The 20,627-nt window shown below is 35.6% G+C and overlaps 2 protein-coding genes across 3 annotated transcripts; both read right to left on the bottom strand.

Annotated features, from left to right (window-relative positions):
• Positions 1-620: 620 nt before the first annotated feature.
• Positions 621-4,037, bottom strand: arl4d (ADP-ribosylation factor-like 4D). Its single transcript, XM_007259134.4, has 2 exons — positions 3,876-4,037; positions 621-1,969 (listed from the first exon to the last, which is right to left on the bottom strand). The coding sequence occupies exon 2, from the start codon at positions 1,830-1,832 to the stop codon at positions 1,230-1,232; it is 603 nt and encodes a 200-aa protein (XP_007259196.2). The 5' UTR covers positions 1,833-1,969; positions 3,876-4,037; the 3' UTR covers positions 621-1,229.
• A 9,605-nt stretch (positions 4,038-13,642) lies between these two features.
• On the bottom strand, positions 13,643-20,275 carry tmem106a (transmembrane protein 106A). 2 transcript variants are annotated; one of them, XM_007259136.4, is made up of 8 exons: positions 20,115-20,275; positions 17,306-17,481; positions 17,124-17,187; positions 16,540-16,693; positions 16,105-16,245; positions 15,503-15,546; positions 15,004-15,057; positions 13,643-14,058 (listed from the first exon to the last, which is right to left on the bottom strand). In XM_007259136.4, the coding sequence occupies exons 2-8, from the start codon at positions 17,427-17,429 to the stop codon at positions 13,950-13,952; spliced, it is 690 nt and encodes a 229-aa protein (XP_007259198.1). In that variant the 5' UTR covers positions 17,430-17,481; positions 20,115-20,275; the 3' UTR covers positions 13,643-13,949. The 2 variants fall into 2 exon arrangements, with proteins under 2 accessions (XP_007259198.1, XP_022524638.1); XM_022668917.2 differs by having other exon boundaries at positions 17,306-17,496; positions 20,115-20,273.
• Between the last annotated feature and the right edge of the window lie 352 nt (positions 20,276-20,627).

The following is a 20,627-nucleotide window of genomic DNA, read 5'->3' as shown; positions in this document are numbered from 1 at the left end:
TACATAAATGCACACAAATCACATAAATCTACCTCAGAAAGAAATTTAAACTGTAATTATCCACATAAATGTGAATAATTCAACTAGAATATAAACCTGAACTGGTGTACAATATCTGCTTTATTTTTCCAAGAAATGAATTCTGCATAAGTTAAATATTTAGTTTTAAATTTTACATTGTCTCCAGCAGGACGCAAAGTGAGACCGAACCCCCTTTCATCGACAAATGAAGCATTCCCTTCAAACATGCTCACGGGCCAGCAGTGACATCATCACAAGCACTGCGTCTATAAATAGGTCTGTGACAACTGCTGTTTTGGTATAATGTTTCATCACCCAAGGACACTGTTGGATGTATATCTAATCTAGAAGATATGTTAAAACAGGGTAGAATTCCTGGCTGTAGGCTGTGAAACTCTGATACATATGAAACCTCAGAATAACAGAGGCCTACTGATTCCCTTACAGAAAAATCTGCAAGAAGACAGATCAGGTCTCACTGGATTGCCTCCGGTTAGCCATATTTGTAATCCTACACACTGAAACTGGACTTTTAAAATTGATCTCATTTGTTCATAAATATAGAACTCCTCAAAATAAGAGATAGATTTTTAAACACATTATTAGTGTCAAAGTCATCTATAATTTATTCATTCCTCAGCAATACAAAAAACTATGTACAGTGTGTAGAAACAATCAGGTTTCTTAACTAAAACTTGACCTTATAAGTGTGAATATAGGTTCTGTTTCAAACGTTAACTCCACGATTAGCTTAACATAAACATTTATATAGCCTCTTATTATATCAGCATGGGCAGTCCATCTAGAAAAACTGAAATAAAAGGCAGTTCAGTGAGGTGTTGCTGCAAAAAAAGCAAAGTGTTGCAGAGCAATGATCCTCATTTTCAGTCTTTTCCTCTATTGGAGGAAACATGAATAAAAGGCATAGGTTTCCATAGGCTCAAATCCTGTTGATACTACATCCTATCAGATCTATCACAAATTCCTCAGACACAAAGGGCAGCTGCACAGCAAATACTAAGTATGGAAGAAAGCAGTTCAATACTGTGTGACACATAAAGGTCAGATTCATTTTCTCCTGACCCCATGGCCATCTGGATCCATTCCTTTGTTCAGAGATTCACCGGCAAAAAAAATCCTACAATAACACGGAGTCCATTATGGAGGTTAAGTGAAATAACCATGTCGTGAAAGGGCCCTGAAGACGCTCATCTCTTTTTCTTGCTGTGCCTCACCATCTTTTTCCTTTTAAGGATCATCTCATACAGTTTTTCCAGGCCTGGCTGAAGGCCTTGTCCATCCACAGCACTACAGCCCTGCACATGGTGAAGGGTGTTGGCGCTCAGTTCGTGTACAGAGAGAACTTTCTCCACCTCGCTGACAGCCAGCGCAACCGGAAGATCCTGTTTGTTGGCCAACACTAGTACTGGCACACCCTGGTTCTCTGACGTGCGTGTGATTTTATGCAGCTCCACCTTAGCCTCCTCCATACGCTCGGCTTCAGTGGAGTCCACCACAAAGACCATGCCGTCGGTGCGCCGCGTGTACGACTTCCACAAGGGCCGTAGCTTATCCTGACCACCCACGTCCCACACCTGGAAAGTGATGGCTCGGCCGTTGCCCACCGGCACTTTGATCTTCTCCGTGTTGAAGCCCTTGGTCGGAATGGTCTTAACGAACTCCTTTAGCTTGAGTCTATAAAGAAGGGACGTCTTGCCAGCAGAGTCCAGCCCGATGACCACCACATGGAGACACTGGAAGTTAGGCAGGAATGGTGTGTTGGGGGCAATTTCTGTCAGTTGGTTTCCCATGGCAATCTGGATTTCTCACTCCCCTGTGACAGGCAGCAGGCTCGTCTGTGCTGTTTTAAGTGTTTGGCATTTGCACCTACTTCAAAGGGGCTGCAGGCAGACGGTGGGGCAATGAGACCAGAGGCACAGTGTTGGACCTAATCAAAGCAAACACAACAGCTGGTTACTATCAAAGATCCCTTAGAGACAGCAGTAACAGTGCTCAGCTAAAGGGGTTACCCCCAGGGCCGCCGCTCTGCATACGCAGACAACGCAGCCAGCGTTAGGCCTCAACCATTTTGCAGTTGCAGAGAGCCAAATTGACTGAGAATGAAATGTGTTGAAATTATGACATTATTAAATTTAAAACCCAATGTGAATTATTTATGATACGCTCATCTTTTTTGTCTTTAAACATTGCATGGGGCACCTACTCTACTACTTAAAAGCGGCACGTTATTATTTTTGTGCATAATATAATGCCCCCACCCCTATTGCCTGAAATGGCACGGCTCGGTTTGCTCTGTTGGTTGTTGCCAGATGTGACATTTTCCAGTCAAATAAATAATCAAAAAATGCATGGAGGCGCTAAATCTTGCGCATGTTTAACCATTTTTAAAGTGTATGTGGCCATGACCAGTTATGCTTAGGGCCTCCAAAACCTTAGCAGCGGCCCTGGTTACCCCTTTAATCAGCATCCTCTGGGATGAAAATCAATTTGACATAGATTCTATTTTAGTAAAAGAAGCTTCTAGGCATTAAAATAAAGGGACTTGGGTAATACATTATAGTTGCATTATAGTGTAGGTTAAATGACTATAGTTCCTGTCCAAGGAAAAACATGGTTTTCATTCATTTTACTAAAGTAAATGAAACACAGCAACTATCCTTTACAGTGTGTCGAAATTTCATGTTAAATGGACCAAATGAACTTCCTTAAGAAGATTTTTTCCTTACTCTGTGATGGCAAACTTGCAATTATGGAGATTTTTTATTTGCACATAATAAATGTGATATATTAGTAGACTTAAGTGCTAAGAAAAAAAAACAATGAAATGAATTCAGGTCATTCTAGGAGCGGCGGTGTTATTCTCAGACTATAACTGGGTGCTGAGGGTTCTCCACGGGCTAATCCTCTTAAGACTGCTAAACAGAAATAGATTTCTCACAGCAATCCAGCAATCTACATGGCAAGTTAATGCGCTGTCTGTGGAAAACAATCTACGAGTAGGCCTTGTTTACCCATGATTTACATTGACTGTAATTTACTTTGACCATAAACAACATAATCTTCTTATTTTGTACATCATCTACATTATTCCACACAAACAAATCTTGAACAACATTAAAAAGAAGGATGCTCTTTTAAAATGTAGCTAAACAAGAGTCTGGCATGAGAGGGGATACTAGTATGTCCTCTTTGACTTTAGTAGTACTGAGATAGCTACATTTTAAAATAGGCTCTGCTTATTCGACAACAGTACATATATTATTTATATATCTTTATCTGCTATGCTGTTTATAATAAGCTAACATTTTATTAAAAAGATAGCACATTTGAATGTTGCACAATGTTTCTTATTATATTTTCATGTTTGTATATTTTGAAAGCTTTTTACTTTATACTGTATAATATTGTTGGATTTTACGTCGCTACTCTGATTGCCATTTCTGTACATTGAGCTACTGCAATATTCACAATTCCCTCTCGTATTAATAAAGTGCTCTATCTATCTATCTATCTATCTATCTATCTATCTATCTATCTATCTATGTCTATAATCTATAATGTTAGACAGCATGAAGAAGACAAGCTGAAGTTTTTAAACCTTTCTCCATGTAATTAAAAACCCAAGAAGCCTCTAAAACAGGCATTGTGTCAGCGTGTCCCGCCGCTGTATCCTGACCCTGTATTAAATACTTGCATTGTTAAGCACAGTCAATACATTTATCTGCACTCTGAGCGCAGGACAGGCACGCGCACAAGCTGTTACTCTGTTACAGGGCTTCTTTTTAACATTAAAACATTACAAAAAATATTCTCTTCCGCTCTGAGCCGCTTACCTAATGGACTTTTATACCGAGCAGCGCTGCCGAGAACATCCAGTCGACTCTTCGCTTCCAAACCATGGTGATTTTCCGCACCTCCGCCGAGTCCCTGCCGCCGCTGCCGCCGCTCTCTCCGATCCAAGGCAATGAGCGCGGGGCACGCGCGCCACATCCAACAACAACCTGCACCTGACGTCACCAGCACGCTCCACTACTCACTCCAGCCACGGCTGCGCTATTCCAGTTACCACCCGTATTCCGGCAGAGCCCGCCTCCGCCTGCTCTGTGATTGGCTAATCGCGGTCCATACTTTTCTATTGTGCTCGAATTGGCTAAAAGTATCCGAAAACTCCGCCCCCTCCGTTTGGATTGGTGTTCTGTCGAGTTGTGCTACCCATCGATACGTGCTTTCTAAAGGTACTGCGCATGCCCTGAATTACACCTTTTAAGTATTTATCGTGTTTATTTTTACAAAAATAATAATTCTGTTTTTTTGTGGGGGCTGTTTGTGGACTCAACCTGGACTCACTGTCATTGCACAAAAGCGTATATGAAAATTAATAATAATAAATACAACAATTATTATATAAAAAAAAATACAAAAGCAGTTTGTAATGACCTCTCATTGCAACAACTTTGCCAAGATACATACAGTGATTGATTTATGCTCTCCAATATACTAACCTACATCTACTGAGAACATGATCTAATATAGTGCTTCTTTCGTATTTTTACACTTAAATATACACTATGGTTGCATGGTTTGACAGGGTAGCACAACTCGACAGAACACCGGCTACACATGTATCTATCACACTGCCCCAAACCCAGTGTAGAGCACGGGGTCTGCCCGAGTACGAGTGGAGAAAAAAATGCACGCCACCGTGGCTCCCTCTGGTGTTCGGTAAAGCCAATATGCTTAAAATTATTTTTGTAATTTTTGTAGTTTTGTAGCACAGTCCACAGCCACACTTACACAATGAAGCTAAGTGATAACTGTAAGAAGCTGCGAACTAAAAAAGTTCTAAAAAGGTTCTACCCCAGTTGGCATTTCAACGCTGAATCACCGTTAGATTTGGTGTTAATTTTATAAAGTGAATCAACGATGATAATGGCAACGTTGTTTCAGTGTTGTACGTTCAACCTTTAATAAACCCTAACTCACTAAAACTAGAACATCCTATGGTTAACAAAGTGTTAATAATAAACTTACATCACGTGTAGAAAAGCTGAGTATAAAGAATGTTTCCCAACTCTACCAATCTGAATAAACAATTAATCTCAAAAACACAACAGTAAAACAAATGGAACATGATGAAGGTATGATGAAGAATTGGTGCCAAATTAAAAAGCAATTACTGCAAATGAAAGTAAAATAAATTTTTATCCCTCCATCCAAATGTTTCTTGAAATTGTGTAGTGATAAAATGTTGACATCACTATACAACAACAGACATTACTTCAATCATATTTCAACCACATTTCAACGTTGAAGGTTGGTTGTGTGCCAACTGGGATATAACCGGTTCTTCCATTTGTTAAAATACAGGTCTCACGCATGCCAGACCAGGGACAGACACTCGCAGATAAAAATTAAATATATATATATTTTTTAATAAAAGGCACAAGGCTTACAAGGATTGTGAGCGACAGGCAAGATCAGTAACAGAATGACAGAAAATGTCAACAACATATCAAAAAACAGTCAGGCAAAGCAAGTTCATAAACAGTAAATCCAACAACACAAGGGAGAAGGCAAAAGAGAGGTCCAAAAATACAAAAAGGTCGGCAACAGGCAATCAATAGAATAGGCGAGGTAAAGGGCGATAAACAATAATACAAAAATGGGTCAGTTACGGGGAAGGCAGAACAATAACAAACGTCGCAGAAGAGCTAGAAAATCTAGATTCAATACTCAGCAAAGGACTAAGTATTATACTAGATAGGGCAGGTGGAGCCAATTAGTAACCTGGAGAGCAGAACCCTGTTGCATCATGTGATCTGTGGAATCATGGAAGTCAGGTGTGGGTGCATGCTGAGAAGTTGAACCTTTTTTAGCACATTTATAGTTTTCATTTAATGAGATAGAACAATTGCCATTCCTAAACCACTACTGAATAACCTGTTTCGTAAGAGTGTATAACAACTGAGCAGTACAGGTTTTGAAAGCAGTTTCCTCATATTTCTGAAGCATCCCAAGCAAAAGAACGCTGAACTATTATCAGCTTTCACAGCCTTATTGAGTGTTATGAAATATGTTGCTATGCTCAGATCAGTAACCTCTTCAGCAGGGTTTATGTTGTGGACATAAATAATAGCAGAGCAAAAGCAGCCTACATCTCTCATAGGCAAATGTCACTAAATACGTCATTCTGAGTTTTTCAAGTTATCACTGCACTAGATGTTTCTATTCTATTTCCTCACAAGCTCACCTGATTCAGCTCTTCAGCCAGGCTTATTATCCAGTCCTTAATGAATTCTCTTCAGGAGCTGGATTAGGTGTATTGAGGGGAAGATAACACATTTGCGAAACATTGATTACTCGTAAAAACACTGATCTTCACTACATATAGGCTAAAGCTTGGCATTAAACCTCAAAAACCACATTAGCACCACCATGAATCAGGTCTGTGTTACTTCAGGACTCACATCTAATTATCTCCAGTCTCATCAGTACTGACAGATCGATGGTGATCAATAAAACCTATCTATCAATAAAAACTATCTGTGTATTGTGTATTTATTTATTTATTTAATTTTTTAACTACAAAACATGTCCAGAAGAACCAATAGAAATTATCTAAAGTTACAAACTTTTATTTAACATTAACTTCTGTTCAAAGTTAATAACATTGTGTAAATGTACCATTTTGGAGATACTTATTTTTATATTACACAGTGACAATTTAGTACAACCCATGAAGCAGAAAGCAGCCACAAGCAACTGTCAGCACCATCAACTATCTCCAAATGGCAAATATACAGGATAAGCAAAAGAAGCATTTCATTTTGGGACATTTCTATTGGTTCATCAATAATATGATGTTGATACATTGTCAAGAACTGTCATTTTTACATGGTTGTCTTGTCCAATGTTGTTTTACAAAGATTCGTACAGCACTCTGTTCATTACTTTAACTCATTAAGTCCCTAAGTAACATATTCCCTACTTAATATCCTGAGAGCATCCTTACAGGACAGTGTGTAAATGTGTGTTTGTTCATTATGAGGTTATTTACAGAATGTAGATGTGCTTTACTTTAGAAGTTAGTGCTGGAGATAAAAAACAACTCCCTCCTTTTAAAAGTGTATGTAAGTAAGTAAGTAGCTGACACAGTTTCTAGAACAAAATGATCAAATAAAAATGATGGATTTTAGCCATAAAACATTAATAGTCATTTGTCCTACTTATTACATTAAGAAAAAAAACAATGCTTTGCTCAATTAATTGAACTGATTATATTAGACTTTTGTATCAGTATTCAGAACTGGGTCTGGGCTTTAATAGGTTAAGTTCTTTCACGGATGTATGTTCATGACACAGTTACTGTGGTTCTGATGTCACAGTAATTTATAATAAGTTGCCTGTGGCTTGGGCTCTAGAAGTCTCTTTGTTGTTTCAGGGGCGTTGCTAAGAAACGTGTGAGCTGTCAAACTCCTGCAGAGCAGGGTCAGTGTGGTCACTGGAGTGCACAGACTCTTCAGAGGGCTGAAGCTGGTAAGTGCTTCTCGTTTTGGAGTGTCCATCTGTCGCAGGTTTTTCTCTTCATGATGAAAATTTGAATTCATTTTAAAATGAGGCCTAAATATTCTACACCAGCCTTAGTGTGGTAGTGTATTATACTATCATTAACTGACCAAATGTTACTGATAGCATGCAGCCCGTACAGTTATTTACTTCAACATTCAGCTATGCACCTTAACATTTTTTTCTATTAAAAAAAAGGAAACTGAATGTCCTCCACAATGCATTAAGGAACCTTGAATTCATAAGCAGCTAATAAATCCGTTCAGCAGGGTTTTTCCTAACATGTATGCAATAACAATGAACACCTCTCAGCAAGTGAGCTTGAATTACTTTAGTCAGGAAGTGGGAGACTCTCATGTTACGTTCCACTGACTAGTCACATAAATCCATCTCCCACTCAGGTCTTTCACCCGGTGGTGTAAAATGTCAGCTATGCACTGGGAGGCCCGCCGCCGTCAGCATGTTCTGGACCGAAGGATGGCCTCCAGAAGCAGGCAGGGTCTTACAGTGAGTATAGATAGCTGTGTGTTTAATTTGTTTTGGAATGCATGTCTTCCCTTGTCCTATTAATATTGCATGAGGTGCTGTCTTGTGTTGTACTCTCTTTCTCTTGCTTTGAAATAACATACCGTGACATTCTGGGACATACTTTGACATACTGTAGTGCTTTTTAAAGTTTGTGAATACTTCAGAACTTTCTGTATGTCTGTATAAATTTCACCTAAATCATCCTCCATCTCACAGTCCTAAATTAGACAAAGAGAACTAAAACTAACAAATAAGACAAACATATTACTTGATCATTTACTTATTGAGAAAAATAAACTTACACTGCATATTTCTGCCATATCTAAATGGCAAAAATATGGTACCCTTTGGAATAATAAAATAATTTGATAATAATTTTTTAAAAAGTGTCAAGTGTGTTGTACTCTCTTTCTCTTGCTTTGAACCAACATACTGTAACATATTGGGAAGTACTTTGACATGCTATGGTGCTTTAAAGTTTGTGAATACATGTGAATACTTTCTATATGTATAATTTATAATAGAGTCCTAATTTAGATGAAGAGAACCAAATCTAACAATAGAGATGAACATATTAGACTTAGACTTGGTCATTTACTTATCAATGAAAATTATCCTATATTGCATATCTATAATACTGAGTGGCAAAAATATGGGACCCTTGAGGACTGGAAGATAATTTGACGGTAAAATTAAGTGTCAGGTGTTTTCAACAATCAGCTGTGAGTGGGCACCCTGATTTATTTTAAGAACAAAATTTAATCTTAACAAAACCTGTTTGTGAAAAGTGTTTAATGGAATGAATAGAGACTGGTCAAGATTACAAACCATCCCTAAAGATTGTACCCATCCGCCAATTTGCAAAGATTTTGTACTAAACTAAACTAAAAAAAAAAAAAAATCGAAACCATTATTACCATCTCCAGGAGTGGTCATCCAACAAAGATTGAGCCAAGAGCAAGACATGTAATAGTCCTTGAGGTCACAAAGAAAGCAGCTAGAGGCCTTTATCAAACTATCAGATTTTCTAATGTTAAGGTTTATGAGTCATTTTGCTAAAGCTCACGTGGACAAGATAGAGGGGTATAGGAAACGTTTCCTATCTGTGAAACATGGTGGAGATAGTATAATGGTTTGTCCCATTTAGCTACAACCGTGCAAGGATGGCTCGCCATCATTGATGGAACAATAAATTCTGAATTATATCAGTAAATTCTGAAGTTAAATTTTCAGGAATTCTGTCTGTATGGTACAGCTCATTGTGAAAGCAAATTTTCACATATTTTGCCACTCACAGATATGTAATATTGTTTCATTTTTTTAAATAAATAAATGGCTAAGTCTAATATTTTTTCTCTCATTTGTTTGATTTGGTCTCCGTATCTACTTTTAGACCTAGTGTGAAAATCTAATGAGGTTTAAACCATATTTATGCGTACTAATATAGACATTTCTAAAGTTGACACAAGCTTCCACACACCACTGTATTTAAATTGATGCCCTCTGCTTTATGGTGGTGCTGCAGGCGGACATGCAGAAGCAAAGCTCCGTGGAAAAGAGCCAAAGTGAGACACCTGTAACATCCTCAGTGTCCAGTGAACCTCTGGGTATGTTGTGTGTTTAATTTTAACACTAGAATGAGTTTGAATTCTCATTCTCATAGTCATTGTTGTTTGGCTTTTTTAGCATAAGTCTTATGTATATTTAATCTGCTGTTAAAGGTAAACGGTAGACATCAGAGTGTTTAATTCTAGGTTTGCCAGAAGCTAAAGTATACAGTTCAGAGCAAACTTACGAGTGTTAGGTGAACACTGCGTATGATAAATCAACAATGTTACTTTGCTGTGTGTCGTGTAGACAGTTTTTTTTTTGCCAAATTGACTATTAAAAACAATTAAATATGAAAAAATACTGTAACTTCTGGTTTAAAAGACAGTTACGGTGCCTGAAGTTCTGACTGATTAATTTAATTCATTTTTTATTATTACATTTAAATATCTTAAAGACTTGCCCATAAAAGACTTACTTCACACTCACATTTGTTTTACACAGTAGTAGTTTTACTGCACATTTTCAGTCTTTTAAAAAAAATTAAGTGAAGCTTCGTGTGTACCAATTGATTTTCTCAATAAGCATGGTTTACCTAGTGTGAAAGAACATTATATATTCCTACAATTAAATTATCTCACCCTTTTCACATTAGTGAGTAAAACTACTGTTGCGAAAGTAGAAGGAGTTCTTTATCTGCTATCATTAGATAAACCTTATTAGGTCTGTTATACATGGCTTTAACAATGTAACAGTCATATTTATGTTAAACAGACATATTTCTGATATATGCCTGATGGAATCTGATCACTAAAAATTGCATTTTGTTTACAATTCTGTTACATATGATATGAGTGGTTTGGAGTAAACCAGTGGAAATCTGATCACAGTTTGTCTTAAAGGTCTTTTCACCTGGATTTCGATGCACATAAAAATAAATGTTAAGGTAAATTGAGTTTAGGCAATTGTGTGAATGTTGGTGTCACATTTTAGAACAACGAGATAAATTGTTGATGAGAAAAATAGCAGTAGGTGCACAGCAGTGCAGAGTAGACATTAGTGTTGTGTAGGGGTGTGCCATATGGTATTGTACGCAATAACATCGCCAACATTTTGAATATCGTAACCGTTATTATACCCTGAAATATCGTGCCATATCACTCACCCCTAACTATCATATCAGGATACTATTTTTTTGTGCTGTTTTTAGCAAAAGAAACATTTACACTGTTCTTTTTCTTATTTCCCCATTTTATATATATACTACAGACAGGTGATATCTGTCCAGTATCATTTATTTTACTTTAATCCTGGATATATGGAAGTATTTGCAGTGCATTATTAGTATCATGACATTCTGGATCATTGCCTTCTGTTACAAATCTGATCAAATTCTTGTATTTTTTAATATCACAGTTAGGGGTGTGCCATATCTTATTGTATGCAATAATAAAATGTATTTTTTTAATTATGTTGCAGTAGTGTATTTTTGAAATAATTTTTTAATTCAATGTTTTGTCACATCGCCAAGAGTATCGTTATTGTGAAAATACCATGACATTTTGTGATATTAATTTAGGGCCATATCACCCACCCCTAGTGTCGGGAGCGCTTGTATCTCTTGTGGAACTTTCTGCTTTTTACACTGAAAATGAAACAAACAAAAGGGTAGTCTTTGACTTTCACTCTTACTGTATAGCTCTCTTATTGCGCATTTAAGCTCAGTTTCTCACTTTACACACAATAAACTGTCCAAATCAATAAAATCTACATGTATTTTTTTTTTTACCCACAGTGGCTGATAAGAAGATTCTCTGCAGCTGTCAGCTTGAAAAGAGAGAGCAATACAGCGCCAAGATTGACAACAGATACACAGTAAGTACTAGTTTTTTTTTAGAATGGCCATTATGAATTACCGGGTTACAGGGAGGAATTTTACAAAGCATCATTTATCAGTAAAGCTGCAGAGTAACATAAACCCACACTGAGCCTTTTGGACAGGCTTTACCTGGCAACATGAGAAATGCTGCTTTGTGAAATACCTCCCAGGTTGTTACTGGAGATATCTGTTTTATTATATTAGTTATTATATTAGTTTTGATTTACCATCCATTACACTGGATAATATATCTAAATTATATATAATTTTATTTTAATTATTTGATGAAGCATTAGCACAGTTATTGTAGGAATACAGTTAATTGTATGTAATAAAGCATTATATGTTACATATTGCTTGTATTTGACCATACTTTCCATTATAATATATGTCACATATGGGGTTCACTGGTATCAAAAAAAGAGTTTACTTGCTTTTTTGGAGTAACAGTCTACAGACAGTTGGCAAAGTGGTTTCCAATGTGTTAACAGCACTGCAAAAATATTACAGGAAGTGACAAAGAAGCCCAGAGTACCATCTAAGCATCCACAGGCTTCTTTTGTATTAAAAGGAATGTATGTCCACTATTAGGTAAACATTGAACAAGAAGTGCGTGGCAGCATAGCAAAGAGGAAACAACAACTACGGTACTCTCAAAATAAAACACTGCAATACTTCCCATCTGAAAAGTATATGCAAGATCACATGGATCACATGAGCCACGAGAATTTTGTAAGACAGATGAATCCAAAATATAATTTTTGGTTTACAACAGATTTTTGGTGGTAATAACAAATGTTGTGTAAAACAAAAAACAAAAAAAAAATAAAGCTTGCCTCATCCCATCTGTTAAGGATGGTGGTGGAAGTATCATTGTTTGGGGCTTCACTGCTGCCTTATGTTCAAGAAACTTTGCCTTTATTGATGGGCTTACAAATTCTGGTTTATGCCAGCAGATTCTTCAGAGGAATGTCGTGGGTAATTTCCATTAATCAATAAATTTAAAAATAATTTAAAAATAATTTGTGTATTTTGTTTAATTGGGCTTTCTTCGCCTAGTTTAGAGACTAAATAAAGAATTCTGCATAAATACAAAACAAACAAACAAAAAAAAAAAGTTCAAATATTTTCAAGCTTCTTTGTTGAAATTAAATTACCATTCCTTACAAAAACTACTAAGTTTGATGTAACACTCATTAATCTGAAATCATTGTTCCAAAATACATCTTAGTTTCCTTGGATTTCATTTTAAGAGTCACAGAAATCTCAGAATCTCAGTGCCACACCAGAAGAAGTAATGCTCACTGGAATCAACAGAGGATCTGAAAGGGTTAAACATTAATTAATGATCATAAAGGACAAAAATATCTGATTTTCTGATCACACCAAACAACTGAAATAACCTAATGTAATATAAGCACACTAGGCAAAAAAGTTTCAAGCATCATTATGGCTGCACATAGTTTACTTTCCATCCCATTTTCTCTCATTCACTCCCATTCAAATCCAACAACATCTAGCAACCATCTGAAGCACATGTAGAACCACTCACTAGAACACACGGTAAACCACAGCAACCTGCAACAAACCTATTTCCATACAAACCACCTAGCAACACTTTAGCAACCACTTTGGATACCATAGCAACCACCTAGCAACACCATCGCAAGCCCCTTTCGGGCTACAAACATATTAGCAACAAACAATCAACCTGGAAAACCACAGCAATCACCCTACAACACTTTAGCCGCCAAAAGCTATACTAACAAGGTTTTAGCAACACTGTAAAATCTCAATTTATGTCTCTTTATATGTTTTATTAATTTACACAAACCCTAAAATGCAGTTTATTCTTTCTTTCAGTCTATACAGTATTCCCAACAATGGTGAAGATGAGGGCTACAGATATTACTACGGTTCCACAGTGCAATATACATGCTGCTGGTATAACATTGAACATATTTAACTTAACACTGTAAACCAAAATAATATGAATAAAAATAACAATATCTACAAACCTTTCAATGAGTCCGTAGCATTTATTTCTGGTTCAGAAAAGTGAAGAAAAATCAAACAGACTTAAAGATAGACAAGTTTATTCAAAATTGCAACAAAAAAAATCAACAAAAACAATATGGCAAACACTTACTTCACATTAATAAGTAAAACTAAGAAAACATAATGTATACCACTAATGGCTGCGTGCAATAGGCAGCAGGCACTTTCTCTCAGCTAATATTTAACTTGTGAAAGATCAGCAGTCCAGTTAAGAGCAGGATACTAATGATATGCAGAGCTGATTACAACGAGAAAGAACAGAGACACAAGACACACTGAAGATGCTTTCACTGTTGTCTCCTTTGGTTTCTTATGCTGAAGTCCTTTCTTATGTCGTAGGACGAGGAATTGTGGAGTTTGTTCCACAATCAATATACTCGTATGTATCTGTAGACAGCTGTTCTGCATGGGACAGGTAGGACACCTTTATAGTCAATCTGTGGAGAGTAGAGGACAGGATCACGTGACTTTTAATGACTTGTGTTCCTGATTACTGCATATACGAATGCATGTGGCATGCGGAAACTGAGCACTCAGCAGACTACTTTTTCTTTCATTTTTAATCGTAGTTTGAAATGGCAGCTGTTCTGTAAGCTGTAAAAAATAGTTAATGAGGATTAAACCTGTCAAAACATTTTTCATTTTGAATTTAAGAAAAAATAAAATATTTAACAATGTAACATTTGTGGGGTTGTCCACTGTATACTGTCAGACTGTCAATTCTCAAGACCAGAGAAAAGTTACACTATGTGAAATATGACACCAATATGCAAACATTTTATTTGTATGGATTCAAAAAAATGGTCCAAATATATGTACATGCATTTTGCCTTCCTCTTAATAATTTGTGTCCCTTACATTTTCTAAGATCATAATAAAGATAAAATCATGAAGAGACAAGAGTGGTAATTTGGAATAAAAATGTGTTATATTATCCTGAGACCCAGACATTTGCTTGGTGTGCAAGTATAAAAACCAAACTTTGTCATTGTACAGGAAGTCATTTTTGCAAAGACAATTTCCACATATGGGGACATTAGTTTATTTTAATATTTAAAATGTTCCTTAGTCCAAAAACAAAATAAATAAAGTAAAAAATGTATGAGAATTTTAACCTGGCCCATGTTTCTTTCTGGACTGGCTGTAGAAACTTTTGACTGGGATTCCCACCATCTTGTTTTAAATCAGTTGAGTGTAAAGTTAAAAAAATTAAATATCATGGTGCAAAGAAGCAGATATTAAATGTCTCCAGATGAGGACACAGGGTCTCAAGAGAATATACATTTAAATTAAAAGTTCTCTTTAGAAGTTCTATATTGTTGTTTTTTGCTGACTATTGTTTAGAAGTTGTGTATGTGTATGAGAATGAAATAGATACTTACTGCAAATGTAAAAACAAGGTGTGAATTCGGAAAGAAGTAGACTTGCAGTAACTACTGTAAAAACAATGACAACATAATCAAATGTTAGTAATGTGAGATAAGGTCTACCCCGAAGACTTCTAAAAAAAAAAAAAAGAAGGTAAACACTACGGCTGAGATTTAGCAACTGTGCCGAGAAATCATGCCATTCAATAAACGTCATTCATTTCTCATTGGTACAGTAATTTCCTGTGCAATACTAATACTAGAGAAGTAACACATTGGAAATAGTTTATTTAGTGTGTTTGATCAATGTTCTGTTGGTGAATCATAATATTCAAATGATCCAATAAATGCAATTCAATACAATATTGAACTGTGTCACAATATGTAGCAAGAGATTTGTAATTTGTAAGTTGTTTGTATCATGCAGCCTTGACACATAGTTTGTGCAATCAAAAAAAGATTATTTTCTAAATGAAAAAACTTACTATAAGGATCTAATGAATGCATTACTTACTTCAGGCCAGGATCAGTAATGTGGATTGTAGTTACAACGGTCAACTGCAGAAGGAAAAAGAAAAAGAGATATGTACAGGGTTGTCCAGGAAATACAGAATAATGAGAGTTTTGTTTAATATCATAGGTTACCTTTACATGTTAATTATTACTGACTGCAGCCCATATATTACTACACAATCAATCAGCCCTCTCCAACACACTCATCAATTGATCTGAACCACTATAGAAGCACCACAACGTAAAGCTTGTAAATCAAAAATATCCAGAAAACATTGATCCTATGATCAGAAACTGATGACCAACGGCTGACTTGCACGTCAACTCATCAAATCAAATGTATTTATTTAAACCTGGTATCAGCAAGCAGCTTTCCAGAATTCTGGAAGCAGGACAAAAATTTTAAACAACAACACATAGTCACTGAACCCCCAGTGACCTACAAGTATAAGTACAATTATAGGCAAAAAGTGTTAACTTTAAGCATACTTTTAGCTGCAACTTATATTTTATGTACTGTTTATTTATACCATATCTTGTTCCATATTTCAATTTTAAAATATTTGAGAACATTTAAAAATAAATCTACCTTTAATAACTCACCGTTTTCTCAGAGCGTGGAAGAACTGAAGTCACATTGGTGGTCTTGTTATTCCCAACCACGGTTTCATAAATCAAGGCTTGCAGATCAAGATCATGAACTTGGATTGTCACAAAATTCTGATTGCTGATGTTTAGTTTGTTCTACAGAGTGGATACAAAACAAAGTGAACCAAAATCTCTAACTTCTAATGCTTTGAAATCAGTCCGAAAATACTGCTTCAGATCTCAAGAGCATTAAAAGCTATTTTTGATCATTCAAATCAAGTACAAGGTCATTTTGCAGTGATATTATTCTCAGAAAAAGTATTTAAATAATGTATATAATGAAAAAACAATGTGTGAGAGTCACAGTACATACAAAACACTACATTTTGCTGACAATCGAGGTTTGTAAAGTTTGTGCTCTTACATAGGTAAACATGCAAAATAACCTACTGTGATTATCATCTCAACATCATCGGTTGTAAAGTAGACCATAGAGGACTGGAGGGTAACTTGGGACACCTCCACGCTCCGAGGGAACAGAAAGAAGAGGATCAGGGAACAGGTCAGGAGACACAAAATAATTGATATGCTGACATACAGCTTCCTGTAAAAACAAGAATTATTATTACTATTAATAATTTACCCAGTAGGCAAAATATTGTGCTACAGACACAGACTCTTCTAAAAGAAAACATTTGCGTTTATTGTATGATTAACAAATATCTAGCATATGACTTGACATTATATACAACAACATATCATTTAAATTATTTATTTAAGTTATTTAAAAACATATTTAAAAAAAAATCACAGAAACTAAAAATAATGTGAACATTACATAAAACAGCATTATGCATATTACATAATGAGCTTTATTTTACCTCTACCAATAGTTCTATGTGCTAAAGCTTTTTATCCGCCTACTGTGGATTTATGTTTGACTACAATAGGCTGTAATTAGGCAATTTACTGTAGCTCTGTAACTCAGTGAAATGCTTTAAAGCCTGAATTGCAGGACATCATGAGACACTCACGTGTGACGAGGCTTCAGCCTTTGGTCACTGCATGGAATAACTGCAACCAGTTGGGCCTCCTCACCTGAAAATGTAACATGTAATGTGTGGAGTTTACAGTGACCATTACTACTATACTGTTCTAAATTTTACAGGTTGCTGTAAGCTTTTAACTGTGAAATGAGACAATAAAGGAGACATACCTCTAGGTATTCGTCCTGTCCCTTGGCAGGTAGGGCACAAGTCCCACTCGCCTTCTCCATTGATGGTGCCATAGTCCATCCACTTGGAGAGCCTCCGTTTCCCTTTTTCTTTGTTTTGGCTCATGATGACTTCTGTACCCACTGGCTTGTTTCATCATAACCCAGAGCGTGCCAGTCTTTAAAACAGAGAACTGAAGAATTTGTTACCAGTAATAAAAAAGAAAACTGCTAAACTTATGCACTTCCTGTTGCTTTTTTCTAGAGACAGCTTTCTAGTCATGCAATATAATAATAACAGCCTTCAACCAACTGTAAAATAATCACTTGTGACCTACTAAATGAGTCAAACAAGTTTAATGGCCTCCATATAAGGTTAGCAGGTGGGAGTTTTTCCTCTGATTACACAACTTAAATCTGACAGGTTCTTTTCTGGTTTAGTTAGTTTTAAATCTGTTTCTCAATCCTGGTCCCCACCTTTACATTTATTGCTTTCTTTTTTTCTCAACACACCGGATTCAACTAATCAGCTCAAGTCCTTTCAGGGTCACAAGTGTGTTAAATCAGGGAAACCACTAAAATGTGCAGGGCAAGATGAATTAATTAGGCTTAAATGGGTTTTGAACAGGACCACCATTTGGGCATTTAAAATGAATCCACATTTGCTTGTTTATATGACTGATTATGAAAGACTGAGACATTTATTGAGAACTACAAAGCTACAGGTTTCAATTTCCAAAAAATCACCCAAGTGGTTGATTTTAGATTTCTGAGAGAATCTTGAAACTGAAAGTAGAAACTTTAATTTTAGATACCAACTGTGAAATAGTAAGAAGTAGTATAATATATACAGATCTATAAAAACATTCAGACTAGTCATAATATCCAGATAAAATGTCCATAATGTTATTAATGTTACCATTATTTTATATGGGATTGTCACTCTCTTATTGTGTGATACAAATATCTCTTTATATATTTTACTAGTAAACATTGTAATTTCTCATATCTCAACTGTACATTTGAGTAGTAAAAACCTTTATGTTTTAGAGCCTTAGAGATCAACAATATTTATATTGATAAAGATATTGTTATCTGCAGATTTAAAATTGCTAATATTCTAAATGCACATTACTACTATGGTCAAAATTAGAGATAATTCAAGCTATCATTTATACCAATTTACAAAAATATTGACCTGAACTTTTTACTACAGAATTACAGAAGAGTGTTTTGAATTTATAATTAACTTTAGATATCTGTAATAGTAAAAAATCTAATTATAGATATGAGAGTAAATTTATCTGTAAATCAATGGTAACTTTTGACCAGTCAGAATTACACTGTAGATGTCGGAAATTACAGTTTGTACTAGGTTAAAAGTAATTGTAGATATCTGTAACTGGGATTTTTTTCTAGTAAACATTACATTTTGAATAAGTGAGGTTAAAATTTTATGTGAATTAATAGTAATAATGATTAGTCAGAATTACATTAAGAATATGTGCTCCTGGTAATATGTTTAGTAATATTTTAGAACATCAACCTGCCCAAAGGTAGCAGACGAAAATGAGCCATCTGGCTAAATCTGGCACATCAACGTTATGAAATAATGATGTTGATTAATGTGTATTGTCCCTGTTATTTAAATAAACCAAATCAAATATTACCAATATTAAATGTCCTTAAATGTTATTTATATTACCATTAATTGACATGGGTTCTCTCTCTCTCCCTCGCTCAGTCTTATGTTTAATTATATTTTTACTAGTAAAAAACTCCAGTTACAGATATCTACTAACATTTTACTAGTAGAAATTGTAATTATTGATATTTCCACTGTAGATTTGACTAGTAAAAAATCTAATTTTACAGATCAATAATATTGTTATCACTTGTCTAGAAAAGAACTGTAGATATGTAAAATTATATTTAAATTATATATTAGACACTTAAAACACATAACAACTATAGTCAAAAATATTATTATCATTATCACATACCAGTCAGAATTAATTTACAGATATGTGGAGATGAATAGTTTACTAGTCAGAATTAGAATTAAAGGGGAGGTATGTGGAATTATAAGAAATTATAGATATGTATAATTTGAGTTTTCACTAGTAAACCTGTACTTGTAGATATGAAAGAGTGAATTCCTGTGTAAATCAATGGTAATTATGACTAGTTACAGTTAAGTTACAGTGGAGTTATGTGGAATTATATGTAATTATAGATGTTTATAATTGGAGTTTTCACTAGCAAACATGTAATTCTCTTGTAAATCAATAATAATAAATGACTAATCAGAATTAGATTAAGATTATTCGATTATTAGATTATGTGATCCTGGTAAAATGTTTAGTAAGATTTTAGAGGTCTGTAGATTTGATAGCATTACTAGTAAACATTTTATAGCTGATTTCTGAAATGACAGTTCTACAGCTGCACAACAGAGATCTGTAATTTGAGTTTTTATGAGTAAAAACAGAGTTACGACTTGTATTGTATCGTTGGTCTCAGACCCACCATTAATTTCCTCGTCCTGTTTTGTTTACTTGTCATTATAAAGCTGTGAGCAGAGAGACAGGCAGACAGACAGGCTGGCACTAACTCAGAACTGTTACTGTGCACAACATTTAAGCTAGTTTGTTCGTAACTCAGATAATCATTCAGCACTGACTGTCTCAAACACTGCAGTGTTTTAAACGCGTTTAAAACAAAGACTCGTTACTATAATAATATAAACTGAATTCACAGCTGAATTATGCTCCATATGTCAGACTCGTAGCTACAGAAGTTTTCCACCTACCGTGACATCCTCGGCGCCTAAACACACAGACTGCAGGTTTAATTCTTTTCACATCTGTGGAGAAATTCTTATTTAATCTCAGAAAAAAACACAAATATCCTCTTCTCCCGGCGCGTGGACCCGACTGCGCAATCACTTCCTTCTTTTTCAGGGGAGAAATGACGGGCCGCTGTTTGCTGCCGCGCTGTGGCCAAACTCTGCGTTACCAGCTTATCAGCCGATGCCACACTCACCCCCAGCCTTAAACTGCAGAAATACTGACTGGATACCTTGCTGTCCACCTGTCCACACTGTCTCTCTCGCTTAGAAGGCAGTGCAGTGATGAATTTTCCCAATTAAAATTTTAGTTTGAAGTTAAAATTAGTGTCAGGTTTTTTTTTTTATCTGTGAGATGACATCAGGTGTAAGTGTGCTTTTATTACCTTCCCCAGGAGTTATCTACCAACAAAGACCCCAGTTTTTACATTTCATTACATCACATTTGGCAGATGCCTTTTATCCAAAGTGACTTAC

Source organism: Astyanax mexicanus, chromosome 15 (assembly GCF_023375975.1).
Source record: "Astyanax mexicanus isolate ESR-SI-001 chromosome 15, AstMex3_surface, whole genome shotgun sequence".
Taxonomy (NCBI): Eukaryota; Metazoa; Chordata; class Actinopteri; order Characiformes; family Acestrorhamphidae; genus Astyanax; species Astyanax mexicanus.
The sequence above is the reverse complement of the archived record's forward strand: the minus strand, read 5'-3'. Positions and strand labels throughout refer to the sequence as shown.